Below are 24,236 nucleotides of genomic sequence, written 5' to 3'. Positions count from 1 at the left end.
CCCGCAGCCCCCGCAGCCCCCGCAGCCCCCGCAGCCCCCGCAGCCCCCGCAGCCGCCGCCTCCCCCCGCCGCGCTCGCCGCCGCTACATCCGGGGCCCCGGGCCCTGTGACGTCACGGCTATAAAGGCCCGCAGCGCCTTTGTTCGCTCCCATTGCGCAGTTGCAGGTCGGTGGCGGCGGAGGTGAGTGCTGCCGGGCACGGGGAGCAGGCCCGAGGGCTCCGGGGATGGGGAAAGCAGCGTCCTGTGGGGTGGGAGCCGGCTGTGGGTAGGAGGCAGCGCGGTGAAGGAAGGGCTCGGCCTGTGTCCGAGGAAGCTTGAGTGCCGCACGCTCGGCGCTGCGGGCCCGAGGCGCGGCGCGGCGGAGTCAGGCCTGCCTTCCTGTCCGGCTGGCCCTGTGTGGGGTGGGGGGAGCTGTGCTGCTGTTGTGGGGATGGGGATGGGGGCGGGGGGGTCCCAACCGCGTGAGAAGCCGTGGCCGCCATTTTAGGCGCGGGGGCTTTTGCTTGGGGTCCCGCCGCCTGGGCCTCCGCATCCCTGGGGCGAGCGAGGGGAGGGGCCGGGCGGGCAGCTCAAAACGGGATGAGCTGCGCCATTCGGTGAGCGCCGAGGCCGCCGTTTGGTGCCGAGAGGGGGAAGATCCTTTGCCATAGGTGGCCGCCATTTTGTGGAGGTGCCTGGAGACCGCGGAGGGTCCGAGGCCCCCCCCGTGCTCCCCCCACCCTGCTCCGCCCGGCGCGGGGTGAAGCGGGGGGGCGGCTGCGCGCGCGGCGCGGCCCCCCAGCCCCGGGTGCTTTGTCCCCGGCGCGCCCGGGAGCTGCGCAGGCTCCTCGCACGCTGCTCTGGGCTTTCCCGCCTCTTGGGCTGCAGGCATGCGGGTAACGTTTGTCCCCTGGCGCCAGGCGTTTTGCCAGGCACGTCAAGGTTTTGCTTTGTCTTTGTTGCGCTTTTTTTTCCTTTCTTTGTCCTCCCTCCCCTTGGCCTGAGCTGTGGCGTTGCTGGATAGAGCTGCAGGGATGGTCTGGTATCCGTTCAAGCTGACACGTTGTTTATGCCAGGATTTTAGCATAACGTACTTTAAATAATTTAAAGAATGTGCTTAATTTAGAATACTGGCCGAAGATGACTTTTAAAGTTAATATTTTGGTTTTATTTTGGCATACTAAGTAAATTTCTTAAAACATCTATGGTAGGATTTAGAGGAAGGGCATCCTAGTGTTACCATCGAGGGCAAAAAGACTGCAAATATGGAAGATACTTCACGTTCAGCAGTAGTACTGGATCTTCCTATCAGACTTGAGTTGCACTTAAAAGTTAACTTAATCTGTTTGAAATCGGCTATGTAATTTGAAGAAATAACTGAAAGCAGTACTAATTCTATTTGCTTCACTAAAAAAAATACCTTTTGAAAATGCCCACTATACCGTACCTCTCTTAATTGACATCTTGCTCAAGAAAATTAGCTAGTGCTTTTGAGGAAGTAAGTAATGCATATTCCATGAGATGGTGTGAAAGCTTCTGTTGCAGTCTGATGTTTTGTCAGTAACAACCTTGTGCTTTTAATAGGTCATTTACAGAATCAAAATGGTTGAAGCAGATCGTCCTGGGAAGCTGTTCATTGGAGGCCTGAACACAGAGACTAATGAAAAAGCCCTTGAGGCTGTATTCGGCAAATATGGACGCATTGTGGAAGGTAAAAAGAAAAAAAAATACTTGCTATTTTAAGATACTAAAAGCAACAGTATAGCTGTGATGACTTTTTTGGCACTGATCATCTGAAATGATAGTGCTTTCATGTCCTCTAAGAAGTTCTGAGCTTAAAAGGTTAAATAAAGGTTAGGTATTGCTGCCTCATTACAGAAAAGGGTAACATGCCTTTTATTTCTACAGTCCTTTTGATGAAAGACCGTGAAACCAACAAGTCCAGAGGGTTTGCATTTGTCACATTTGAGAGTCCAGCGGATGCAAAAGATGCTGCCAGAGATATGAATGGAAAGGTAGGAATTAAGATGAAGTATATATTGCTGTTGTTACTGATCAGCAGTATTGATCTTTGGGGCAAACTAGCTAGTAATAAAAGTTGGAAAGACAGTGAGTTAGAAGATCCTGGAGACAAGTCATAACTTTAAGTTAAGTGAAATGTCTGTGTCTCCATGAAGCTGCAGTGACTCTTTCATGGTTCTGGATTTGCCAGTAGAAAGTGGAGTCTGGCTTTCAATCAGTTATAATACCTTTTTTTCTTTTTCTCAGATTGGTGGTCAAGGGCTTTTTAGTAGTCAGCTTTTCATTATTCCACATCTTCTGTAATGTTTTTCTTTTCGCATATTTCAATGCAGAACTGTAAATTACACTTCAGGGAAGTGACTTGCCTAAAAACTATTAATGTATCCCTTGACATGGGTTTAATGTCACTTCCCTACTTTGCTGGAACGTTGATGGTGTTGATGCTTTATCTGGTAATCTGTAGATAGCCCCATAATTTGTGAGTTGTATCATCAGTCTGCTTGGTTTATATGAGTAGCAACTTGCCAGTTACTGTGAAATAGCTTTGCAGTTAGCCAGCAGGTGAACTTGCTTGTTTACACTCTGCATGGCAAACAATATGGGAGGAAGTAAAAGTTAAATGCATATGTAATGTCTTGAAATGCTTGAGAATTTGGAGCAGAAGTGCCAAGATGAACACCAGAGTGATTTATCAAAGATTGTAGGCTGTTGTGGTTGTATTGGTTCCAGTATGAGAAAAGCTAGATGCACGTTTGCAACTTAAAGGTCAGCAGCTGCTTATCTTCATAGAGATGCTGTCTCCTTAGGTAGTGTAAGTTGTCTTCTCAGTTAACTTGAATTTCAGACTCTGGTCTTTCATGTGTAACCTGGACAGTTGTGTTAAGGTCACCCTGCTTTGACCTTTTTCTAAGCAGTGTGTCTGAGGTGCCATTCATGTAAGGTGAAGAAGGCTCTACTGATTCTGATTAACACTTGGGATTTTGATAGCTGTTTGTCTTGTTAGTGCAAGACATTGAAGTGGAAGAAAAATGTCAGTTACTGCAGTCAGTAAGTAAAGCATAACCAATGTTTGTACTTTGAGAATAAGAAAAAGAGCTTGCTGTAGTGTTCACAATGAACACAAATAGTAAAACTTCCTTGTTTCATGTTATAGCAGACTTTCTGCTTTGTGTACTTAGTTTGTGTGTGCCTTAGGACAACTTCATGATAATGATACTTTCTTCAGAGACTTGGTTCCTTTTTAAACAAGTAAGTAGTTTTCCTCAAGGTAGAGAGTGACAAATTGAGTGATGTCTGTTCTGGACCAGCCTAAACATTCTTAAAGGTGCTCCTTGCATCAAATTAATTTCTCAGTTGGGTTGTTTGCTCTAATTCTGAAGACCCGTTTACTGCAGTTCTTTCACACTGATTCCTCTGAAGGAGTAATTACACTGAACCCTCACCTAAGGTAACTTCAAGCACCCAAAGCTAATATCAAACTGAAAGGAGTTTGGTCACTAATCCCAAGTGTTTGTGGAGTGCAGCTTTCAAATAGAAATCCATCTGAAAACAGTGACCAACTGTTCTAAATCTTGAACGTTACAGCATGTGTTTGGTCACATTGGAAATGCTCAGGAAAGTAATGCTTAGAATAGTAGTTCAGTGAGATTGAATGTTTGTGGCTGAAGTAATGTCTGCATGTTGTGGAATGCACCACCTGCATCACTGTCAAGAAATGCTGGAAAGTACTGCCTTGTGGATCATCATTCGCACGGTTTCTGTCTTCACCACTACAAATATAAAAATGCCTCTATCTGCTTTGAAATTTAAACAGCAAAAAGTGTGTGAAAAGGACATCTCCACTCAAGATTTGGCCTAGATTGACCTACTTAACATAAACCTTTAGAAGCTGTTCTTTATAGTTCCAGTTCTGTACTGGTCTAGCTTGGTTCGACCGTGGATACAGAAGATACAGATGTTCATGAGGTAGTCCGTCCTTGTTTCAGAAAGCATTCTGGACAGTACTGCTTGTACCTCAAAAGGACTGTATTCTGGATCTGAGGAGTGATGTTTGGGACATGCAGTGGGAAGAGACCATTGTAATAAATCAGAATGTGGTGTTTTTCTGTGCATTTGGAAATCATGGATTGGAGCACTTGAGAATTACAGGCTCCTAAGAAGCAGCAGAAGCACTCTGCAAACAGTAGCTTAAGCAGTCTGTAAGGATTAAGTTGACCTGTCTGCCTGGGGAATGAGTTCTGCATCATCAGTGTTCTGCTTATTCTGTCATTCCAAAGGAATTGAAAGTTGCAGCAAGTGGAAAAGGCTGACTTCGATTCTGCAAGAGTAAACTTGGATTTTGTTTTTTACTTTGCAAATGTTCATGAAAAACATACATCAAATGTTTTACTCCTTTCTGGATGAGGGAGAGAAAGGAGTTAATGTTGTAAAATGGGACAAGCACAGACTAGTCTTAAACTTGTTGAAGATAAATTTCTTTCCTGCAGAATGAGGTCAGGAGATGATGGTTTTGGAGTGGGGGTGGAGATTTTTTCACTTAAATTACTTTCTCTGCAGAATTGGATCAATGTTATAATGTCTGAGCAACTGAAGAAACATTGGAAGTACTTTATCATAGCAAATTATCAGCCTTCCTCAAAAAGAACCTTAATTGCGTGGTAGTGAAGTCTACATGCCAACGTCACAAAGTGCTCTTGCACTTACCTGGACACAAGTGTGAATACTACAAGTTTGTAGTGGTCATTCTGTGCAGTAGGCTGTTCTTAACATCTCTAGGTTTTAAGTCCTGAGTACAAAATGGAGAATTAAAGAGAGATATGACAGTAGGAGAAACACCTGGGATAAGCCAAATATTTAATTCCAGTGTAGACCTGCCAAGGCAGCTGGACTGCATTAAGAGGTTGGAAGCAAATACTACAATTCTAACAACTATCTAAACTGTATTCGTTGCGACAGAAGGTTGTCTTGTTCTAATCAAGAGAAAGTCTTTCCAGTTCTTCTGGTGAAGAAGCAATACAGGATGTAGAAGCTAAGCCTGATAAGAAATTCTCTCCAGTTCTTGAATATATTTGGTGAAAAGAAGCCTGCTTCATGTGTCATCAAGGAACCTGCAGAAACAGTGGAGTCACTGCAGCATCAACAGTAGAACAATCCATTGGAGAGGAAAGCCCCATGTGATGTTAGGTTGCAGTTTCATGCAAGTTTCTGTAGCAGTTTATTTGGAATGCTGGATTTCTGCCCCTCTCCCAAAACTTTAAGTTCAGCTTTTCTGTTGGAATGTGGAACAGTTGCAGGACAGTCTAACCCTGTTTAAGATTCCATGGCTGACCTTGCAAATCTGTGTAGGTTGTTCATGCCACATTTTATGATTGCAAATCTATTTTTAAATGACTCAGGATCTTAAATTACTTTTCTGCTTTTTAGCACCAAGGTGACTCCACTTAGTGGTGTCCATATCATACTGAAAATGCTACTGTAACACTCTGAATCAAGGTTATAACAGAACTAATGAGTGTTTTGTTGACAGCTGGTGCTTTGGGCTCATTGAGAAAAAAATCCTTATTCTTAGATGGCTTGTGTGAATTTTACATGTTCAGTGATATGAAACCTACCCTCTGACCTAAGAACCTGTAAAACGGAGTTGTCCCCTCAGCTTTAAAATAGGACAAATATCTTCTAGTTAAAAAAAATCTTTGCCCTAAAAAAGAAGCTTTTTGAACCTTAGACATACCTTTTTAAGACTGCTTGCATAAGATGGTTTTGAAAGAAATCTGAGCTTTTGCCTAGGTAAGATGCAAGGCAAAAGGAAATAGGAGGAGAAATGGTAAGGAAAAACTACCTCCTACATAAAAAATACAAGAATTTGGACCTAGCATGCAGGTTTTCAGAACCCATGCTAGGAGAAAGGGACGGTTCTCAGGAATCAGACATGAAAACGGGGACAACAGTGGTCATGATGGCAAAGCTTGAGGCTTCAAGCCCACTGTTCCTGTTTTGAGATGGATGGCTGAGACAGATGAATGCTGATGAGGAGGAAATAATGATACAAAGTAAGAAGTTCCAGTGATGAGAGGTACTAATGCTTGCACCTGGAATTTTCAACTTGTCATGCCAAAAGGCGCTTTGAGGAACCTTCCATAAGTAAAATACTTCTATTAAGGCAAAGCCAAGACCAGTATCTTCCCAGGATTTCTTAACATTTTTCTTAAAATGGATCAAGCTGGACCTGTGGGTATACACATAGGTTTTTCCAACAATAGCTACAAATACGTATGGTGGCAGAATACGTAAGTTACTAAAGTGGATGATTTCAGAGAAGGCTTGATTTCAGCGGATGACAAAGATTCAGTGCCTAAGTAAACAACTGTCACCAGGTCAGAGTAAGACATTATTAGCTGTTGTGCACTTGTTAATGTATTGTAGCAAAGAAGTGCAATAAGCAAAACTCTCTGCTTGTATAATTAATTAGTTGCCCTAGCAGAGTTAAATATCAACTGCAAAAAGGCAAATAATCCATATTTGCCAGGATAATGTGCAGTAGCCTAACTTCAGTAGAGCTTTTAATCTTGGCTCTGCTGTAATTACCAAATCTGTGGTGTCTGAAGTATTACATAAAAATGTGATTAATTAGGTCAACTCTTAACACCTGCTCATGTTTGAGGTGTAATAATTGGCTGCAGAGTTCTGTAATGCAGCTCTATATAGCAGAAAAATCTTAACCTTTTTTCCCCACAAAAAACCCCCACCCCACAAAGCACCTCTGCTCTGGAAAAGCAAGTAGTAGAGTAAATTCTGACAGTCGCCTTTTTTGAAAACCCAGCTTGAAACAGTAGAAAAAAGGTGTGAATTCTCATACTCAGTCTGCTTTGTAGATGCTGAAATCACTTCTAAAAACTTCAGTGATCACCATTATTTCAGGACATCAAGAAAATGTACTAAACGGCCTCCCCATTGCCAGAAACCCCAACTGAAGCTAAGATATCTTCAGCTTAACCCTGTAACTACTGGTGCAGTCCTAGTTTGGTACAAAAGTCCGTGGCAATTGAAAGTAAATTGGAGATCGTAAATCATGGTTCATTTACAGAATAAATGACATGGGGCTGCCGTAGTCATTGGACACTTGTGTTTTCACTGAAAGTCTTTTCTGATGCTGCTCTGTATTTTTTTCATCAATACCACAAGAATGAAGTACTGTAGAAATTAGGCCCAACGTGCTGCTGAGTACATGGGGACTAATACTGAAGACTGAAATCAGTTCTAGAATTGCTCTAACTTTAAAAAATGGAAGCCCTGTATTAGTGAAACTAGAGGGGCTCTAATTTAAGAAGTTCAAAAGTGACTGAGCAGTAAGTAAAGCAGCTTCTTCTTTAGTCATTAGATGGGAAAGCAATTAAAGTGGAACAAGCAACCAAGCCATCCTTTGAAAGTGGTGGTAGGCGTGGGCCGCCACCCCCTCCACGAAGCAGAGGTCCTCCCAGGGGCCTTAGAGGTGCAAGAGGCGGAAGTGGCGCAAGAGGACCACCTTCAAGAGGGAGTCACTTGGGTATGTATTTACCTCTCTCATTATATACTTGGACAACACACAAGACAATACCATTGGAAGATGACAATAATCCTACTGGAAAAATAAAAGTCAAAACAGCCGAATAGTGCACTCCTTGTTCTGTATTAAAATGATGAAATATGATCTCAGCAATTTAGTCAAATTTTTTATTAGGCAAGTACACCTTAAGAAAAGGCTTTCAAATATGAAGATTCCCTTCTACAACTAACACTTCACTTGACTTTTGGCTATGAAAGAAAAGCAAAACTCCTACCCTGCACGTGAGAAAGGAAGCTTTCTGATATTCAAGTTGAAAAAGCGATTCTCTTCCACCAGGGAAAGGGAACTACTGCCTTGCATTCTTACTGGCAAGAGGTCTAAACTTATTAAATTCTAGGACTGATCCTTCCAGATCATAGTGGGATTTACAGAAACTAAGCCTGCCTTGTTATAAAATAGTGCATTGAAGGTATCTGAAGTAGAAGGATAGTATGTTACTTGATACTGGATATTCTTTAAATTAAGATCAAGCTGTTTATGCAGAGACTTCAGTATCAAAACAAAACTTGCTTAAAAGAAAAAAAAAAGCAGCTCCTGCAGTAAAACAGTAAAAGCTGTAATGCAGAAAAAAAGCCCTGGAAATAGTGAAAACTCCTGTCTTGAATCAAGAGTGTGTAGTAGGTTCTACAGACTACAGTGCCTCTGTTCCTTCTCTGTAGGATCTTATCTAGTACATCCTCCCAGGTGGCTCTTGTCTTCTGAGAACAGTACCTTACTGAGCATTTAAGCTGTAACTGATGGCAGATAGCAGCTGTCTTTCTCCCTTGTGTCACATGCTGTGGCTTTTGGATAAGTTATAAAAGACAGTTCTTGACAGGCATTTAGGCTATGGAAAAGCTAGTTTGGTGGGTACTTAATCTGGCAGTAGCATTCTGGTAGTGGCCAAAACACAAGGGAAGGCTTTGAGGTATAATTTTAGAAGTTCATTTCTGATCACATGGTAATAACAGTGCCTATGTTACTGTAGTTTAGGCTTTAGGGGCATACAGGTGAATATTGCAGAAATAACGAAGTTGGTTCATGGCTTATCCTTCTAGGGTCTTCTCGAGGGCCACTTCCCATGAAGAGAGGTCCACCTCCACGAAGTGGAGGCCCTCCACCTAAAAGATCTGCGCCTTCAGGACCAGTGCGTAGCAGTAGTATGGGAGGTAGAGGTAAGGACTTCCTGAATTACTTTGTTGCTTAGTCAGCTGTAGTACCTTAGCCTTTCTTCAGGAACTGTTGCAAATCATTTATTCTAATTTAAATCTGTTGTGGGACAGTGTATTGTTTTTCTAATCTGTTGCTGTTTTGTAGCTGTTTGGAAAAATTGCTGTGATTTGATGAGTGTGTTCCTGCTAGTGCTGCTTTAAAATTGTACAAGCAGAAATGTAAAGTATTATAAATGTAGGCTACAGAGGTACACTTACATTGTTATAAACAGGCTGCTGATACTTGAGTGCCTTGAGGACTCTTCTGTGTGGCAAAATGCTAATTAGTTTTAAAATGTCAACTGTTTCTCTTAAGCTCCTGTATCACGTGGAAGGGACAGTTACGGTGGTCCTCCCCGGAGAGAACCAATGCCCTCACGAAGAGATGTCTACATGTCTCCAAGAGATGATGGCTATAGCACTAAAGACGGGTAAATTTTGTAAATAATTTAGTTTGGCTTTTTTTGTGTTCTTCAGAGAAGGGCTTCTAGTCCTTTGGATTTGAGGTGTGACCTATAGCCAACATCTCAATTCTTGTTTGCAGTTACTCAAGCAGAGATTATCCCAGTTCCAGGGATACACGGGACTACGCACCACCTCCACGTGACTACGCGTACCGTGATTATGGTCATTCCAGCTCACGTGACGAATACCCCTCTAGAGGATATAGGTACCTACTGTTGGATTTTTCTCCCTGTCACTTCATTCTTGCCATGATCCTGCTGATTTGTACTAAGTCTTAGTAGTCTTTCCTCCTATAGTGATCGTGATGGATATGGTGGTGGACGTGACAGAGACTACTCGGATCACCCAAGTGGAGGCTCCTACAGAGATTCATATGACAGTTACGGTAAGAAACCATTTTGAGGATCATGTAGTAATTTGCACAAGTGTCATGAAACCTGACTTTTACTAGGTTGCTCATGTTTAGGGGGAAAGTGGCACACTTTTTTTCCCTTACAGTGAAAGTGTTGTTGGTTATCATTTGATCATCCTTTTAAATAAGCTCTAAGCTAAAGAAGCAAAGTCTACAGTTAAGAATTGCAACTGTGTCTGGAAAAATATGGCTGAGTTTCTTCTCTAAAATAACAAGCTGTTCTGGAATACCCAGTAAAGTGCCTGCCTGAATAAACAACCGTCTTCATTCCTTCAGAGTCTTTAAATCCACTCACTGCTTGATACGCAATACCCACATAAAAATACCATTAACATGGCAGATTATATTAAGAACATCTCCATACATACAGAAGGGTAGCAGTAAACATTTAATACAGCAATTCTGTAAATTCAGATTGAAATTGTGATATATAACTTATGGTGTTGCCATATTACCTGACCATTGACCCTGCAGGTAACTCACGTAGTGCTCCACCTGCACGAGGGCCCCCGCCATCTTATGGTGGAAGCAGTCGGTATGATGATTACGGCAGCACACGAGATGGATATGGAAGCCGAGAAAGTTACTCAAGCAGCAGAAGTGATGTCTACTCAAGTGGCCGTGATCGTGTTGGAAGACAAGACAGGGGTCTTCCCCCATCCATGGAAAGGGGCTATCCACCTCCTCGTGATTCTTACAGTAGTTCAAGCCGCGGAGCACCCAGAGGTGGTGGCCGTGGCGGAAGCAGATCCGATAGAGGTGGAGGCAGAAGCAGATACTAAAAACACAAACTTTTGGACCAAGACAGATTACTTCTCAAAAAAATTAAAAAGTGGAAGTTATTCTATCTTTACTACCAGAGGACTACTAAAAGGAAAAGTTGTTTTTACCTTTTTTTATTGTTGCCTGTTAAGTTTTCCCCTCCATGACTTTTATGCTTTTGTGAGGAAAAGTTAAACCAATGTTTAATTTCATTTCAAAATTGTTAACATTTCTTTCAGAAGCAGATGTTAAATGTATAAAACTTGAGCTGTGTACTAGTGTTGTAATTTCAAAGTAAAGTTTCCCTGAAATGCCACACTTCCATCTGATTTTCCTCATGAATGGAACAAGCAGTTCATAAATTCTTCCACACAACATCCAGCCATCTAACATGGAGATGGATTGTTCTACATGTTCAGCACCTAATTCTTAAAAGTATTGCTTGTGATTTGGAGGGTGGTGGGGATATTCCACACAAAGTTCAGTTTTGCCTACACTTTAAGTCAGTCAGTGTTCCCAGTACAAAATGCCTTCAGATCCTTGTGTTAAGAAAAATAAGAGGATATTCACTTAACCTGGAAAAGCAAGTGGATAATAGTACTTTCTGCCTTCCTCCTGTTCCATGGGGAGTTTGAAAAGATCTCCCCTCCAAATAAATCATGTACATGTAAGTCAGCTACAGAATACTGTAAAAATAAAAGAAAAACTGACCAATTCCATCAAAGAAGCTGCAAAATGATGCTTACTCATACTGTTTCAAATTTTTGCAACTCTGTAGTGTTTCACTTTTAAAGGAACATCTTTGATTCCAAAGGAGAAAATAAGATAAGCAAAGAAGTCTTTCTCTCCAACTTCTCAAAGGCTTATGGCTTCCTAAAAACAAGTGAATCTTTCAGCATTCCACAGCTGATTTAAAGCATCTAATGCCTGTGAAACAGCAAAGATGGTAAGCAAAGCAAACTAGTTTTTCAGTCTAAGTCAAAAATGAACCAAGTTACCTTCCTCTAGTACAGTAAGACAAGCTGCACGTTATGGCAATGGAAGTGCTGTTTAGATAAAAAAAACCAAAAAACCAACAGAAAACAAAACCCAAAACTTCAATACATTAGAAGTTCTCCAAATTCAAGATTTCTTCTTGGATAAAAGCATTTATGGCACTAATTTTGAAACTAAAGATACAGTGCAGCACACTGTAGACAGAATACTGCCAAGTAAGGTTGGGAGGGGGTATTTTGTGCCAAGTATCTTCCAGTGAAGATGCTTAAAGAGGCTGCATATGCTATGTTAAAATTAAAGTCTTGTGAAATCAGGAATTGGTTTAGATTGACAAATAGCAGCTCAGCAATTAGGTTTGAAGCAAGTCATTGCAAACTTGACATTTAGTTGGATGCCTGACTCTGTTTGACACTGCGTTACAGGGATATCTAGTACATGTGGCAGAACCTGTGGCAAGTTGTTATGGCTCAGGTAAGCCATGAAGTTGAAAAGATGCTGTTGAATATAGTAGACATGAAGACCTCCAACTAAAAAAAGCACAACCCCAAAAGCTTTGTACTTCTGTGTAGTCCTCAGTAAATATTGTCGTTCAACTTATGGATTTAACGTGGCAGTGCACCATTGAAAAGGAATGAGAATCCATAAGCCATGCAACCTGTCACTAAGCCATTCCACTAAGCCAATGAATCGTCCACCACTTAAAAGAGAAGTAGTAAAACTTGGAACAGAATAATCTGCAAACCCAAATTTGTGCCTTTTTTGAAACGGGGGGAAGCACTGTAGGTTGACTTGTACCATAAAATGTTCTGTTCTCAATTTGTTGTATCTTTTTTTGGTTGCAGGGTGATAACTTCTGGAATGTACCAAGGAAGTAACGGTGGTTCATCTATGCTGATGGTGAAGATGAGTGGTGTCTGTACCAATACATAAGGTAAGCATTAAGCTAGCATCATAGCTGAAGGAAGATTTCTGGTGGTTCTGTGTTTATAGATTCAGATGGATATTCTTGGTGGCTAAATGAACTGCCTGTTTGAATTCTGGAGGAGGAGGTTTAAATAAGCTTTTTAAGCCTATCAAGTTAGGAATGACAGTGAGATTTCTCATCTGGAGAAATTGGTCCACTTTGGACATGGCTGAATATAAAATACAATTACAGATGCCATTCAAATCATGCTGCAGAGAGTACTTTGTTTAGGAATCTTCCTAAGACCAGACTATAAAAATCTGAATTGGAATAGTAAATGTCAGTTTGGATGTTTAATCAGTCTTGTTAAATGAGAAGAATATATAATTAATTATTATACTGAGCATAAGCTTTGATTAGGAAATAGGCTCTGCAGAGGCCCTTGGATTAAATTGCAAACTTCCAGGCATCTTTAGCATGATGAAAGACCTTGTAGGTCTGTTGCATTCCATGACTTTGAAGCCTACCTTATTAAAATTTTTCAAGTATACTTAGAAGCAGCTGTCTTTAGGCTTTATGACATAGTGACCATCTCATTTGTTTCTCTGGTAACTTGCAGGGAAACAAAATAGGCATAGTGGCAGTCATGTTAATAAAGGTGTTCAGAAGACTTTATAGTACATAATTTAAAAAACAAAGACGATAACTTCTGAGGAGTGCAAAAAGCTGTTAAAATCTAATACAAAGTGAAGGATAAATCACTTTTCCAAGAGAAATATGTAAGTAAGAAGTATATGTACTTCCTATGTAATTTTAAAAGTATTTTTCAAAGTATTCTTTAACTGTAAGTGCATATTTTGCTGCTAGTTTCAAATACTGCTTTTGAGAACCAACTTGGAAATGGTGAAAAGAAAAAGCTGTAGTTGGTACAGTGTTGTTCATCTGACATGGTCACTGATTTCAGGGCAGTTCCATTTTGTGTGAGGGATAGATAGGTTCTTTTGCACACTGTAGTGTTTGTAACCTCATTTGAATTACAGTTTATTCTTTTTAGTGTGTCAGCAACAGCAGCTAAGTGTCTATGCAATCCTTTTGTCAGAACATGCCAGGATATTTTGTAAATAATTTCGATAAATTGCTACTCTTATCTTGATAAGAAAAAATACAATTTAATTTCAGGGTATTGGATTGTGTTTCAGATAAAATATAATGCATCATGGATATTTTCTGTTCTGAGACTAAGGGTACATAAAAAATAAACTAAAAGCTGCTACCTGACCAGCTTTTTCTATCATTAGATAAAATTTCAGCCAACAAAAGAAAAATTGTTACTTTCCCTATCTTCGCATTCCTCTTCAGTGAGGCTGTTGAAATATTTAAATCACAGATGCTACTGGAAACTACTGTTTGAACACTGTTTAAAGACTAAAAAGCCCTAACCTTTTTTTTAATTCAGAAATCACTTCTCATTCAAAAATCACTGTCAGTAATATGCCACCAAAGTGGACTAGGGAAGTATGTCTAAAATTAAGCTTTTCTCCCTTGCTTCCTCACCAACCTGCGAAAAATTAGCAGGAGTCAATTTCTAAATTTACCCTCTAAGGCTCATGCAGATCAGGAATCCCCTAGTAAAGGCAGAAAACACTGTGTCTTTAAAGGTTTTGTCAAATGATCATTATGTTGTGTCAGTGTTTTAAGCTTTTTTACAAGTCTGTGCTCTGTTAGCTTCAGTTCTCTCTATTGCTCGGAAGCAGAAGGTTAATTACTCCTCGCGAGTGAAGAAGCTTCTCTTGGAAAAAATAGTGGGTTTTAGTTCAGCATGTGTGTTTTATCACTGGTGGTAGTGGGCCATGTTGTAATTGATAAAAGTATTAAAAGACAAAAGCACACTGCAGCTTATAAACATTTCCAAATTCTCAGCAGGCATGGTGACAGTGTTAACTTTAGGGAGCTGTAAACAGAACAACTGGCTACATGGCAGGAAAGGTAACACTTAACTGTAAGAAATCAGGATGTGGTTGTACTAATTTAACAAACCATTCACCTTGATCACAAGTTTTATTTAATTAATAGCACATAATTACATGAAAGATTAGTACCAGTGTGTATACCAGTTTATTACAGGACTTCTGAGTAGGATGCTGAGATAGTCATGGGCTAGTGGGATTTTGTAGTAGGCAAGAGTTTGGAGTGGGATATGCACAGAACTTAGAGGCTTTACTTAATACTTGCTCTAAAGACAATGTTGTACAAGAAGTGTGCATTAATATAAGTAATCCTTTGATTGTTCTGATAGTTGTAGTTAGCTATTGATGTATTTCCATACTGTTGGGACAGATTGAATATAATCCAAATGTGTATGCATTATCTAAATAAAAACAATCAACTCATGATTTAACTTTCTGGTTTGTCTTTTGGTTTGTGAGAGTGTAATAACTTGCATTTCCTTTTTCCAGTTATGCTGGCTGGAAGAAAGCAGTGCAGCAGTGGATATGCGTTGGAAAATTGAAGGATAACAAAGTGCAACTGATGAAGCTTTGCTTTTGAAAGTGGTGTTACCCAGTATTTCTTTTAGGAGGACTGTGTTACCATTCAGGAATTGCCTTTGAAAGCAGAACTACTAATCTCTTTGATAAAAAAAAATTCTCAAGTGAAAGTCAGTTGCTGTCTACCATAGCTAACCTCTTCCAAGAGTCAGGAATGAGGGCTTTTATTATCCAATGTGCCTGAATTGGTAGATTCTGCACCAGAAAAATATGTCGGGGTTGTCCTTTACATAGGGTGCTTACTGTTTATGCTGAAAACAACCAACAGTTTATATAAATGTGAGTTTTAATGCTCTAAAATACAGAGGACTAAATAGTCACAAACTCTTCTTCACCAAGAAACCTGAAAACTTTCACAGTGTTACTGCACTAACAGTGTATAATTGTCCAGGCCTTCTGGATGAGAGGAAGGAAGTGTTGATGTACTGAGATGATATTAGTGATAAATCCCCAGAATAATTAGTGTTCCTGTAGGTACTAGCTTCTTGCAGAACTCAAGACAGCACTGCATTTCTTGCAACAAGATGCTTTCTTCATAGCTTTGCCTTGGTTTTGATATATTTCTATCTTACATATGTGTTGATGTACCAGTGAGAGAGGAATCCTCAGGCACCAGTTATTGATGTAGAAAACTGACTTAAAATTGACAGAAGTATTAAAAGGCATTGACAATAAAGTTTATATTCACTTCATCTGTGGTAGCCATAAACTGATCTTACATAAACAATTAACACTCGGTTTATAATGAGCAGGTAAAGAGGAAAAAGAAGGGATACCTTGTCTAGGGATTTAAAACTACCTTTTGAGTTTTGGGATTAAAGTGTAACTTTAAACTTCAGTTATGGACCGCATTTTCTAGGAGTAAGTCAGCCTGTATGTAGCAGATGGGTAGAATTGCAGTATTTCCCAGGGCTAATAAATTTCTGTTAAATGCATTATGGGTTTTGGTTTGGTGTTTGTTTTGTGGTGTTTTTTTTTAAATTAAAATACCTATTGCTCAGAGACACTTGGATGGTAGATTACTAATGTTACATATTAATGGAGTTTTATTGTTACAAAGTGGTCTCTTGAGAGACTTCCTGCTAGAAAGAGTAATATGCCATAATATTAAGATACTCCGTTTTCAGCAGTAGTTTATAGTCTGGGTACTGCTGTTTAGGCTAGAACTGTTACTTTAACTAAAATCTAATGCCAACATATGAGCTATCATGCAAAAAAAACACATATGTGCCTGAAATGCTCAATAATGAGAATCTATCACCAGTGTAAATTAGCTTGTACTGACTCAGCCTTCATAATTGTAAGTCACTACTTCAAGGCATCAGCAGATTCTGCAGCAGAAAAATGGTGCAGCAGTGTTAATTGTGTTGGGTGTTTTCCCTCTATGCTGAAAAAATGAGCAAGTTACATAAAAGTGAGTGACTGAGGAGAATGACTCTTGAATGTTTGCTGAACATCTGAATGCTATTCTTATTCCTGTTGCCATGTTACTGATGTATCATCAGAGTCCTTTGATAATTGGGTATAGATCACTCCCCCTCCCTTTTTAATTTTTTAAAATAATACTGTTCTATATGGTCATCACTGGTGGAAGTCTGGCTGCAAATAAAATTGTTTGTAACTTGGGGGTGGAGGTTGACTCTGCAAGAGGTGATTGACAGCTCATTTGATTTGTCAACAAATAACCTGAGAAAATCTTTTCCAAAGACCGGACCAGAAAGTGTTCCTTGCTTGATGGTTATACCTTCATAGCCTGGGTTTGCTGCAGGATTAATTTGTCAGGGGAGGTTGATGAATAAGCTGGAATGCTTTTAGGTGGGTCTTTTCTGAAAGATGTACGGTTGTCCTTGAGGTGATCGGTGAAAAATGCTTTAAATTTTTGGGCTTTCTGAATATGCATGTCTCCAGGTCACTCTTTCAAGCTGTTGCTAATTGTTGAAAATGGGGGTAGTATTTTCATTTAATAGTAGTTGCAGCCATTAACATCTATGCGAGTGCAACAGCTGCATGTGAAATAGTCACAAAACTAAACCTGCCTGTCTACAGGAAAAAACGTTTGCTTTAGAGGAGGGAGTGGGTGAAGTATTCTCGTGTTCAGGTTTTTAGCACTGAGTTCAGTGAAGTAGGTGTGTAATTTTCCTATGTTGAAATACTTCTCTTGCTCTTTACATCAGAAACTGGTGTGTTCTGATGGCTGAAGCGGATGTCTTCCATACACAAATACTTGTCCGCAGTAGATGAGTGAGGATTGCCAGCTGTCTTGCCTAGCACAGATTTGGAAAAAGCAAGCTACAAAACTTAAGACTGCAAGTGCTCACTTCTACAAAATAGTAGTCCTCGTGAGAACTACAGAAAGGAAAAAAAGTTTCTTGTAATTGTCATAAATTGGAAGAGTTTTGCACACTAGTGGATAGTTGTAGATTTAATTCGCCAGATGGTGGTGAGTTTTGTGATTTAACTTCAGCCAGCTTCATCATTCACACTGCCTGCAGCAATGCATTACTAGTATTTCCACACGACTGAGAACTGGCATTTATCCCTACATCCTCATAAGTGTCAGAAGTCTGTCTAACTTAAAAGGGCAGTTCTCATTTCTTACTGGTAGCTATTAAAAAATAATCCTTACACAGGTCCTGGTTCCAGTCACAAGACCTGGGAAGTGGAGACACACAAACCATGCATGTTTATTTTATGCAATTTATGTCTTTCCTGTTTTGTTACTCCCTACCCTTTCAGTTACTAGCCTAAGGAGTTCAGTGCTGATGACTTGAAGACAGTTGCTTCAAGTGCCAGTGTTGCGAATTGTCTCAGAATATTGTTACTGATAAATTCCGGTCTCTAGGGTAATTTGTTCCTATTTTATTACTTCAGTCTGATGCTCGAGTTACCTTCTTTGACATCCAGAAAATTGCGTTGATTTCCATCTGTTCTGGCAAAAGGACAATTGGATAAGAAAATTGTAAGATTACTGGACTTTTTAAAATTCATATGACTAATAGTGATGGTTAATACTGTCCAGAGGAGGGTAAAAAAACTCTTGATACTTGTGTCTTCATGCTTGGATCCTGAAGAGCTGGTGGAAAGGGACATTTTAATAGAATAAGTATAGTAGCTGCAAGGTTTCATTCTCGGCTTTGGATAGCAAATTTAGGAACTTACCAGTTAGACAGGATGTTTTATTTTCAGAAGTTATAATCTTCCAAATATCCATTTTGGATTACATGTGCACTTCTTGTTTAAAATAGTTGAAAAACAATTTTTTTCTACATTAAGTGCATGATCAATTTATTTTCAAAAATGAGATCTTGAAAGTAGAAAGCTATTGTAAAGGCAGTTTTGTTAAGTAGGTTTGCCATACAAAGTTGAAAAAGATTTAAAGTTAGTGTGATGTTCCTCCCAATCATCTTCAGTGTGAAGCTCAATTGTGATATGTAAATGCCTCATTATTTACAGTACTAAAGGCAAATTTACATTTACTTCTTCAGGCAGTAGCCACATAAGAGCAAGTTTGCCAGGTGATAGGATGCCAGCTACCACAGGGAGGAAGTCACTAGGTAAGATCTGTTTGGTGGAATAAGTATCCACATAAAATACTTCTATTTTCCATAATGTTAATAATGTGTAGTTAGGAGATCTGCTTTCACTGTCTGTGTTGAAAGCAGCAGTGCTAAAAACTTTGATAAAAAAACAGTTCCTGATCGTAGAGTAACAGTACTTCTGGTTCTTAAGATTTGGTGAGTTTCTGTGCTGAGCAAAGAAAAAAAGTAGTTTCACACTTGAGCTGTGCAAGCAGCAGCAGAGGCAGGAAGATGTAATCACGGATGTGGGTTCCAGCAAGCTGCTGCACCGGAGGACTGCGCTGCTGGCAGGGCTCTCCGCGATGAATCCAGAAGAACAAATTGTAACATGGCTTATTTCGTTAGGAGTTTTAAATTCCCCTAAGAAAACAGTTGATGATCCGGAGGAGTTCCTGAAAACTTCTCTGAAAGATGGAACTGTACTTTGTAAGCTCATTAATCGACTTCTTCCGGGATCTGCAGAAAAGGTAACTTTTCAGAACGTATTTTGGCAGCCTGAAACGCAGCGCTGCTCAGTAAAATGCTGCCCTGCTCATTTTGAGGTATGGTTGTCTTTGACAAGATGAGTGAGAAGCATCAGAGAGATGCATGGTTTACATTTCAGTTACTAGTTGTATCTAACTGAGGACGAAGTATGATTGTAGCTTTGGCTCTTTTGTCTCTGCATCTAGAAACAAAACGCTGGAAGGTTGCAGTTGGCCGAGTTACATGTTCATTTGGTGGCAGGAAATACTGGGCCTGCCAGAGATATAAAACATCATGGGTTTGAATAGAAGGATATGCAGTTAATCTGTTTACATAAATATAATTAATTACAACTGTAAATATATTCACTCTTACAGAACTCGTACTGTAAAGTACTTAATTAGTTGGGAAATACACTGGAGAAGCAGATAAGGTTAGGAATAAGTAAATCTTGCTTCCATGCCATTTTGAACTGTCCCAGGGCCAGCAAATGCATTGGTACTGTAGCTATTTAAGCTATGTGAGTATCTCTTGTTACAGTTTTACAAGGTATATATTCAGTCCAAAAAGCGTTCTAAGTAACTGCACGAGAAAAAAAGGGAAGGACTCCAATGAGAGATAGGAAATGGCAACAGAGAAGAAAAGCTGTTTAATTTAAAAACATGAAAAACAGGTTCTTCACCCTGTAAAACAGGAGTGATAATTTACTATGCAAAAAATCAGTTTTGCTAGCTCCTTATCTTTTGCTTACATGTGATGGTTTGGGACAGTGTGTTCTTAAAGGTCATCAATTTCCCACTGTCATTTAGGGCACTGTCATATGTTGATATTCAAGATGCCGACCATCTCAATGTGTGCATCACTTCCTCCAGTGGCTCTTTCTTCCTGCTTCGACAGCTTGCCTGCCACCCCCGCCCGCCCCCTTAAGAAGCTTCCCTAATTCAGTATAAAATGCACATGTCAATATTCATGCAGGCCTCCTGAACGGAGGCTAGGCAGGAGGTAATGCAATGATCTCAGTGGATTTTCTTTCTTTAGTATTGCCTGGAACCTAAAAATGAAGCTGATTGCATCAGTAATATTCAAGAGTTCTTGAAAGGTTGTGCAGTCCTTAAAGTGGAGGTAAGTCAACTTGGATCCTTTATTTTATTATCATAACATGCTTGTTTAATCAGCCTTCTGAAAGGAAGACAGATACCAGAGGGAGAAAATCATTACATGAGTCATGCCTCATGTTTTGTATTGATAACATAAGCTAGAGCATGGGTCATTTAATACGCTGTCTGGAGAATTTGCAAACGGACTGTGTCAAGTGTGAGCTTACTGGATTCCTTTTTGACTTATGAGACAAACCTAAATGGTCAGATAGAAAATACAGCAATAACAGGAGGTCTGCCTAAACAGAGCTAAGCAGTGTGGACCTGTTTACATGAGGGTTTTTTTCATTACTAGAGTGAAGAGATTGCAGGGTTTAGCTTTGCTTTAACGTGAAGGTGAAATATTCTTAATACTGCAGTATTTTTCATCTTGCAAATGTTGCATGAGATTCTGCCAAACACATAATATTGCATTGATCCTTACACACAAAAATAATCCTAATGAAGACAAAAGACACCTTTTCAGTGGCTATTCCTTATCCTATATATATGCTGATTCTTACGCTTAAGTTTAGCTCACATTTGCAAGATCAGAGTCTAAATCACTTAAGAGTTCAGCTAATTTTTGCCATCAGATTTTTTACTAAGTGCATAGGTATTTAAAATGTGAAGACTTTTGTATCACACTTAAATTCCTACAGTAAGAAAGAAACCTATGAGAGCCACTGTTGCCTCATTTGAATATTCTCAACATTGTGAAAAAAAAAAAATATTCTAAAGACAAATTGTTCCAGAAGCCAGGACACCATCCTTGGCATGACACAATATTCATGCACCACAGTGAGAAAGACCAGCCCATGGTAGTTCTGTTCCTGCGCTTTTCCTAAGGTCTAAATAAGCAAAGAGCCTTTTTTCTCTTCAGAGCTTTTTCAGCTCATGAAAATTTACTCATTACAGGACTGTTTCACTAGCCTGTTCTTTCCCAGTAATTAATTTCTCAGAGCCTGACAGCCCAGTTTTAGGAGCAAATATATGTAGAGTGACTGAAGGCCTATCATATCAGAAATAAGTTGTTGGTCTTATGGAATTTGACCATGTGATTTCCTCAGTTTTTCAGAGAGTTTATTTTTCTATTTTAAAACTAATCATCATGGTTGTGGTGGAAAATATTAAAAAGTAGGAGTCTTAAAAACCTAAAAGATAGGACAAAGGAACATTCCTCAACTGTTGTGCTTTAACATCTGAGTTTTGAAAGCCAGTTTTGCAATATTGCAGTCACACTCTACTATTTTCAGATACAAGGAACTAGCAACACGGTGTGTCCAGCTCTGGGTGTTGCTCTGGTCCTCCCTGTGTATTTTCTTTCTTGGCTTTCATTTTAAAAAAAAAAGAAAGTTTCTGACTACTTATTCTTCTGATTTATAACCCTCTTAATCTCTGAGATACTCTGACCCTTCATGAACTTCCCCAGTGCTCATGTGGTTGCCTCTGGCTTGGTTGCTGTGAAAGAAGACCTCAAAAGCTGAGTAAAAGTTCAAATCAATCAAACTCAGGTTTAAATTTTGCAGTAAAATTGTGTTGGTTTTTTTAACCCCAAAATATTAAGTCATATTGGAATGCCAAGTGAGAGGAATTTTGCTTCTTCCTGGCTCCTCTCTGTAGCCTCAGGCAGAGGAACACTCAAGGTAGAACAGCTGAGATGGTGAGCAAAATATGGCACAAGTCAGAGTGCTTATGCCTCCTCTGGCTCTTCTCCTCCCATATTGCCAGCTTTTCTGAGTGCTTTGGAGGCAAAAGCAGAGGAGGCATTAAAACTCTCTTCCATCTGTTCCTTCTAAATGCTGTCCTGTTTGGACCCTCTTGGCAAGGAGATACTAAGAAGCATACATTTAGGTGCCCTCCCTCATGTCTGATGCTTAGCTTGCCTTGGGAAAGGCTGATGCCCTTCAGAGGAGGTTTCTCTGCAGCACGTTCACTCTGAAAGCATGTTTGGAGCATCAGAACAGGCAGGGAACCTTCTGGTTCCAAGATCTGTCAGCAAGGAAGTTGCAGTGCTGGTGTTACATCTAAGGAAGAAGAGCACAGGATAGAAAATCTCATCTTCAGTAACCTAGCTTGAGAAGAGTAATGTGGAAACTCTTGGTTTAATAGGATTGAATTCCTTGACTGCCATCCTGCTGCTTACCCAGACTTCAGATTTGACAATAAAACCCTAATGGTTCTGTCAAATTTGGCCCTTCTCCAAATGCCACAGAGAACTCTTGTTTCTTAGATACAAAGAAGTAGCCTGGGGCTGGATCTGAGCCACTTCTTTTGTCTTGGGGCTCAGAAGTGTGTTAAGGTCAGAGATTTGTTCCTGTTGCAGATTTGAGTGAAAGAGGATGTTCCGAGGAATTTCAGAGCTCACGACTTCTACTCTGGACACTGATTTATTATACAAAAGGGACTCATCCTGGGAAATCTTGGGCATGAAAAATTTCATTGTATTCTGCCAAAGCAGCAGATACCTTCATACTATGCCTTAAATTTGCTTTTGCCGTAGATATTTGTGCAGCTGCCATTAGGAGCTGAACATCCCTTCACTGAGCATTGCTGGCATGTGGGGAATCAGTGTGGAAGGCAGGGTTTTCCAACAGCATTTGCTGGAAACCTGAGTCCCACCTTCCACAGAGTGGATACTGCTTGCCAATCTTCCAGTGGGAGGGCATGCAAAGAGGTTATTCCTGAAGAGTTGCACATACGCACTTCCCTCCTACCCTTCTTCTTTGTTGTCCTGGTAACTCAATCTTGGAAGTGGAAGAAAGACACGGCAAGACAAACATTACCTTCTCCCATGTTACAGGAACAGTGAAAGATCTGGATGTAGTGGAAGGGAGAGAGGACTCTCTGTCACCTTCCTTCTTTGAGGTAACTCTGTTACCAGCTCTACAAGCAATGGTGTGAGCTGGAAGAGTCTTATCTCGTTGCAGGTATAAATAACCAAACTCTTCCTTAGATCCAGCCCAGGACTGAAGCCTGCAAAGATTGGTGGCTTAAAATGTGTTAGTCCTAAAAAAGAAGGCAAGCAGGAGAATCAACATAATCTGACTAGACAAGTGCCATAATTAGGTGAAACAGTGAGATTGTGTCTAAAGTTTCCCAGCTGCTTTTCAGTGCTAGATTTTGATCCAAGTCAGAATGTGTATCAGCCAAGGTCTGCTGAGACAGGCCTGGGCAGAGCACGTGGGCAGTTCTTTGAAGCTTAACTCTTCTTAAGGGCTTCTCAGGTGGTTTGGACTGAGGAACAGTGCAGATAGCCTGGTTGTGCTTCATTTATACTGTGGCTTCAACCTGTGACCTGGGTATATGACCTATGATCTGGTACAGCTGAGGCAGTAATGGCTTCATATAGGTGGGTTGAGGTGGAAAGTGGAATGCAAGAGGCTCAGGCCTGGTGGCCAGGTGGAGTAGTTTAGAAGATAGAGGAAGGAGATCATGAGGAAAGAAAAATCTGGTAGAAAGCTCCTGGCCTGGCTTGCTCTTAAGGGCACAAGTGGGAACTGTTAGTCTTTCCTTTTGCTGGTGGCACTGCTGTGCCTATAACAGCAGCTCAATAGCTGAGCACCATTTACTGCTGAGGAAACCAAGATTTCATTCAGCAGCAGCATTTTATTGCTAATACAACCACAAAACTTTTGGCAAGGGGCTGAATTTTGTGAACTAAGTTAAATCAATAGCTGGATTAAACATCACTGTCCAGAACAATCATAGAACATGCAGTGTGTCATTGCCATCGTGGGCAGAACAGGATCTATTTCTGCCCCTGGAGACGCCTGCAGCCTTCACCAATCTGCTTGTACTTGGACAGAGGTCTTGGGAAGGCAGAGGAAAGGTCATCGCCCTGTTGGCTCCCCATCCATGTGCTCCCCCAGCTTGCTCTGCTTTGGCTTCCCTTCTGGTTTCGTAACTGGGTAATGTCAAAGGCAGAAGCTCCATCCCAGCAGCCCCCAATGCAAGCACTGGGGAATGGGTGAGTCTGAATTCAGTGACCCAGTGCCCCAGAGACCTCTGCCTTGCAGGTGTGGGAGGCGTCTGACCCCCGTGTCCCTGCATGGCATTGGGATGTAGAGCCAGGCTTCACCCTGCATGTCAGCACGGCGCTTTGTTCCCTTCCCACGCTGCAGCCCACGGCTGCACTGACGCGTCCGGGGAATTTCAGGCTCCCCGCAGGAGCGCG

General features: G+C 40.6%; 2 protein-coding genes and 1 non-coding gene across 5 annotated transcripts in view; all 3 read left to right on the top strand.

Moving 5' to 3' along the window:
- Positions 1 to 98: 98 nt before the first annotated feature.
- RBMX (RNA binding motif protein X-linked) lies at positions 99 to 10,750 on the top strand. 2 transcript variants are annotated; one of them, XM_051630055.1, is made up of 9 exons: positions 99 to 182; positions 1,566 to 1,692; positions 1,890 to 1,996; positions 7,374 to 7,545; positions 8,643 to 8,759; positions 9,112 to 9,226; positions 9,340 to 9,465; positions 9,557 to 9,645; positions 10,147 to 10,750. In XM_051630055.1, the coding sequence occupies exons 2-9, from the start codon at positions 1,584 to 1,586 to the stop codon at positions 10,452 to 10,454; spliced, it is 1,143 nt and encodes a 380-aa protein (XP_051486015.1). In that variant the 5' UTR covers positions 99 to 182; positions 1,566 to 1,583; the 3' UTR covers positions 10,455 to 10,750. The 2 variants fall into 2 exon arrangements, with proteins under 2 accessions (XP_051486015.1, XP_051486014.1); XM_051630054.1 differs by having other exon boundaries at positions 9,542 to 9,645.
- Positions 1,746 to 1,818, top strand: LOC127389869 (small nucleolar RNA SNORD61). Its single transcript, XR_007890725.1, has one exon. It is a non-coding gene; the product is annotated as a small nucleolar RNA SNORD61 (small nucleolar RNA).
- Positions 10,751 to 18,729: 7,979 nt separating the features above from the next.
- ARHGEF6 (Rac/Cdc42 guanine nucleotide exchange factor 6) overlaps positions 18,730 to 24,236 on the top strand; it is a 39,819-nt gene continuing 34,312 nt past the window's right edge. The window contains exons 1-2 of one of the 2 annotated variants that reach the window (XM_051630161.1): positions 18,730 to 18,925; positions 19,962 to 20,045. In XM_051630161.1, the coding sequence (XP_051486121.1) occupies positions 18,761 to 18,925; positions 19,962 to 20,045 (249 nt within the window). In that variant the 5' untranslated portion in view covers positions 18,730 to 18,760. Of the gene's footprint in view, positions 18,926 to 19,821; positions 20,046 to 24,236 lie in introns of those variants that run through there. The other variant, XM_051630159.1, reaches the window with a different exon arrangement.

Source organism: Apus apus, chromosome 12 (genome assembly GCF_020740795.1).
Source record: "Apus apus isolate bApuApu2 chromosome 12, bApuApu2.pri.cur, whole genome shotgun sequence".
In the NCBI taxonomy this organism is placed as follows: domain Eukaryota; kingdom Metazoa; phylum Chordata; class Aves; order Apodiformes; family Apodidae; genus Apus; species Apus apus.
This window is presented reverse-complemented; position numbering and strand designations above follow the sequence as displayed.

What these genes read in the sequence shown, in the direction of transcription:
- RBMX (XM_051630054.1), top strand. Translation starts at nt 1,584, where the DNA reads ATGGTTGAAGCAGATCGTCCTGGGAAGCTGTTCATTGGAGGCCTGAAC. An exon ending in CCAGAGATATGAATGGAAAG is followed by an intron (nt 1,997 to 7,373) that starts GTAGGAATTAAG and finishes CTTCTTCTTTAG; the next exon opens with TCATTAGATGGGAAAGCAAT. An exon ending in GGCTATAGCACTAAAGACGG is followed by an intron (nt 9,227 to 9,339) that starts GTAAATTTTGTA and finishes TCTTGTTTGCAG; the next exon opens with TTACTCAAGCAGAGATTATC.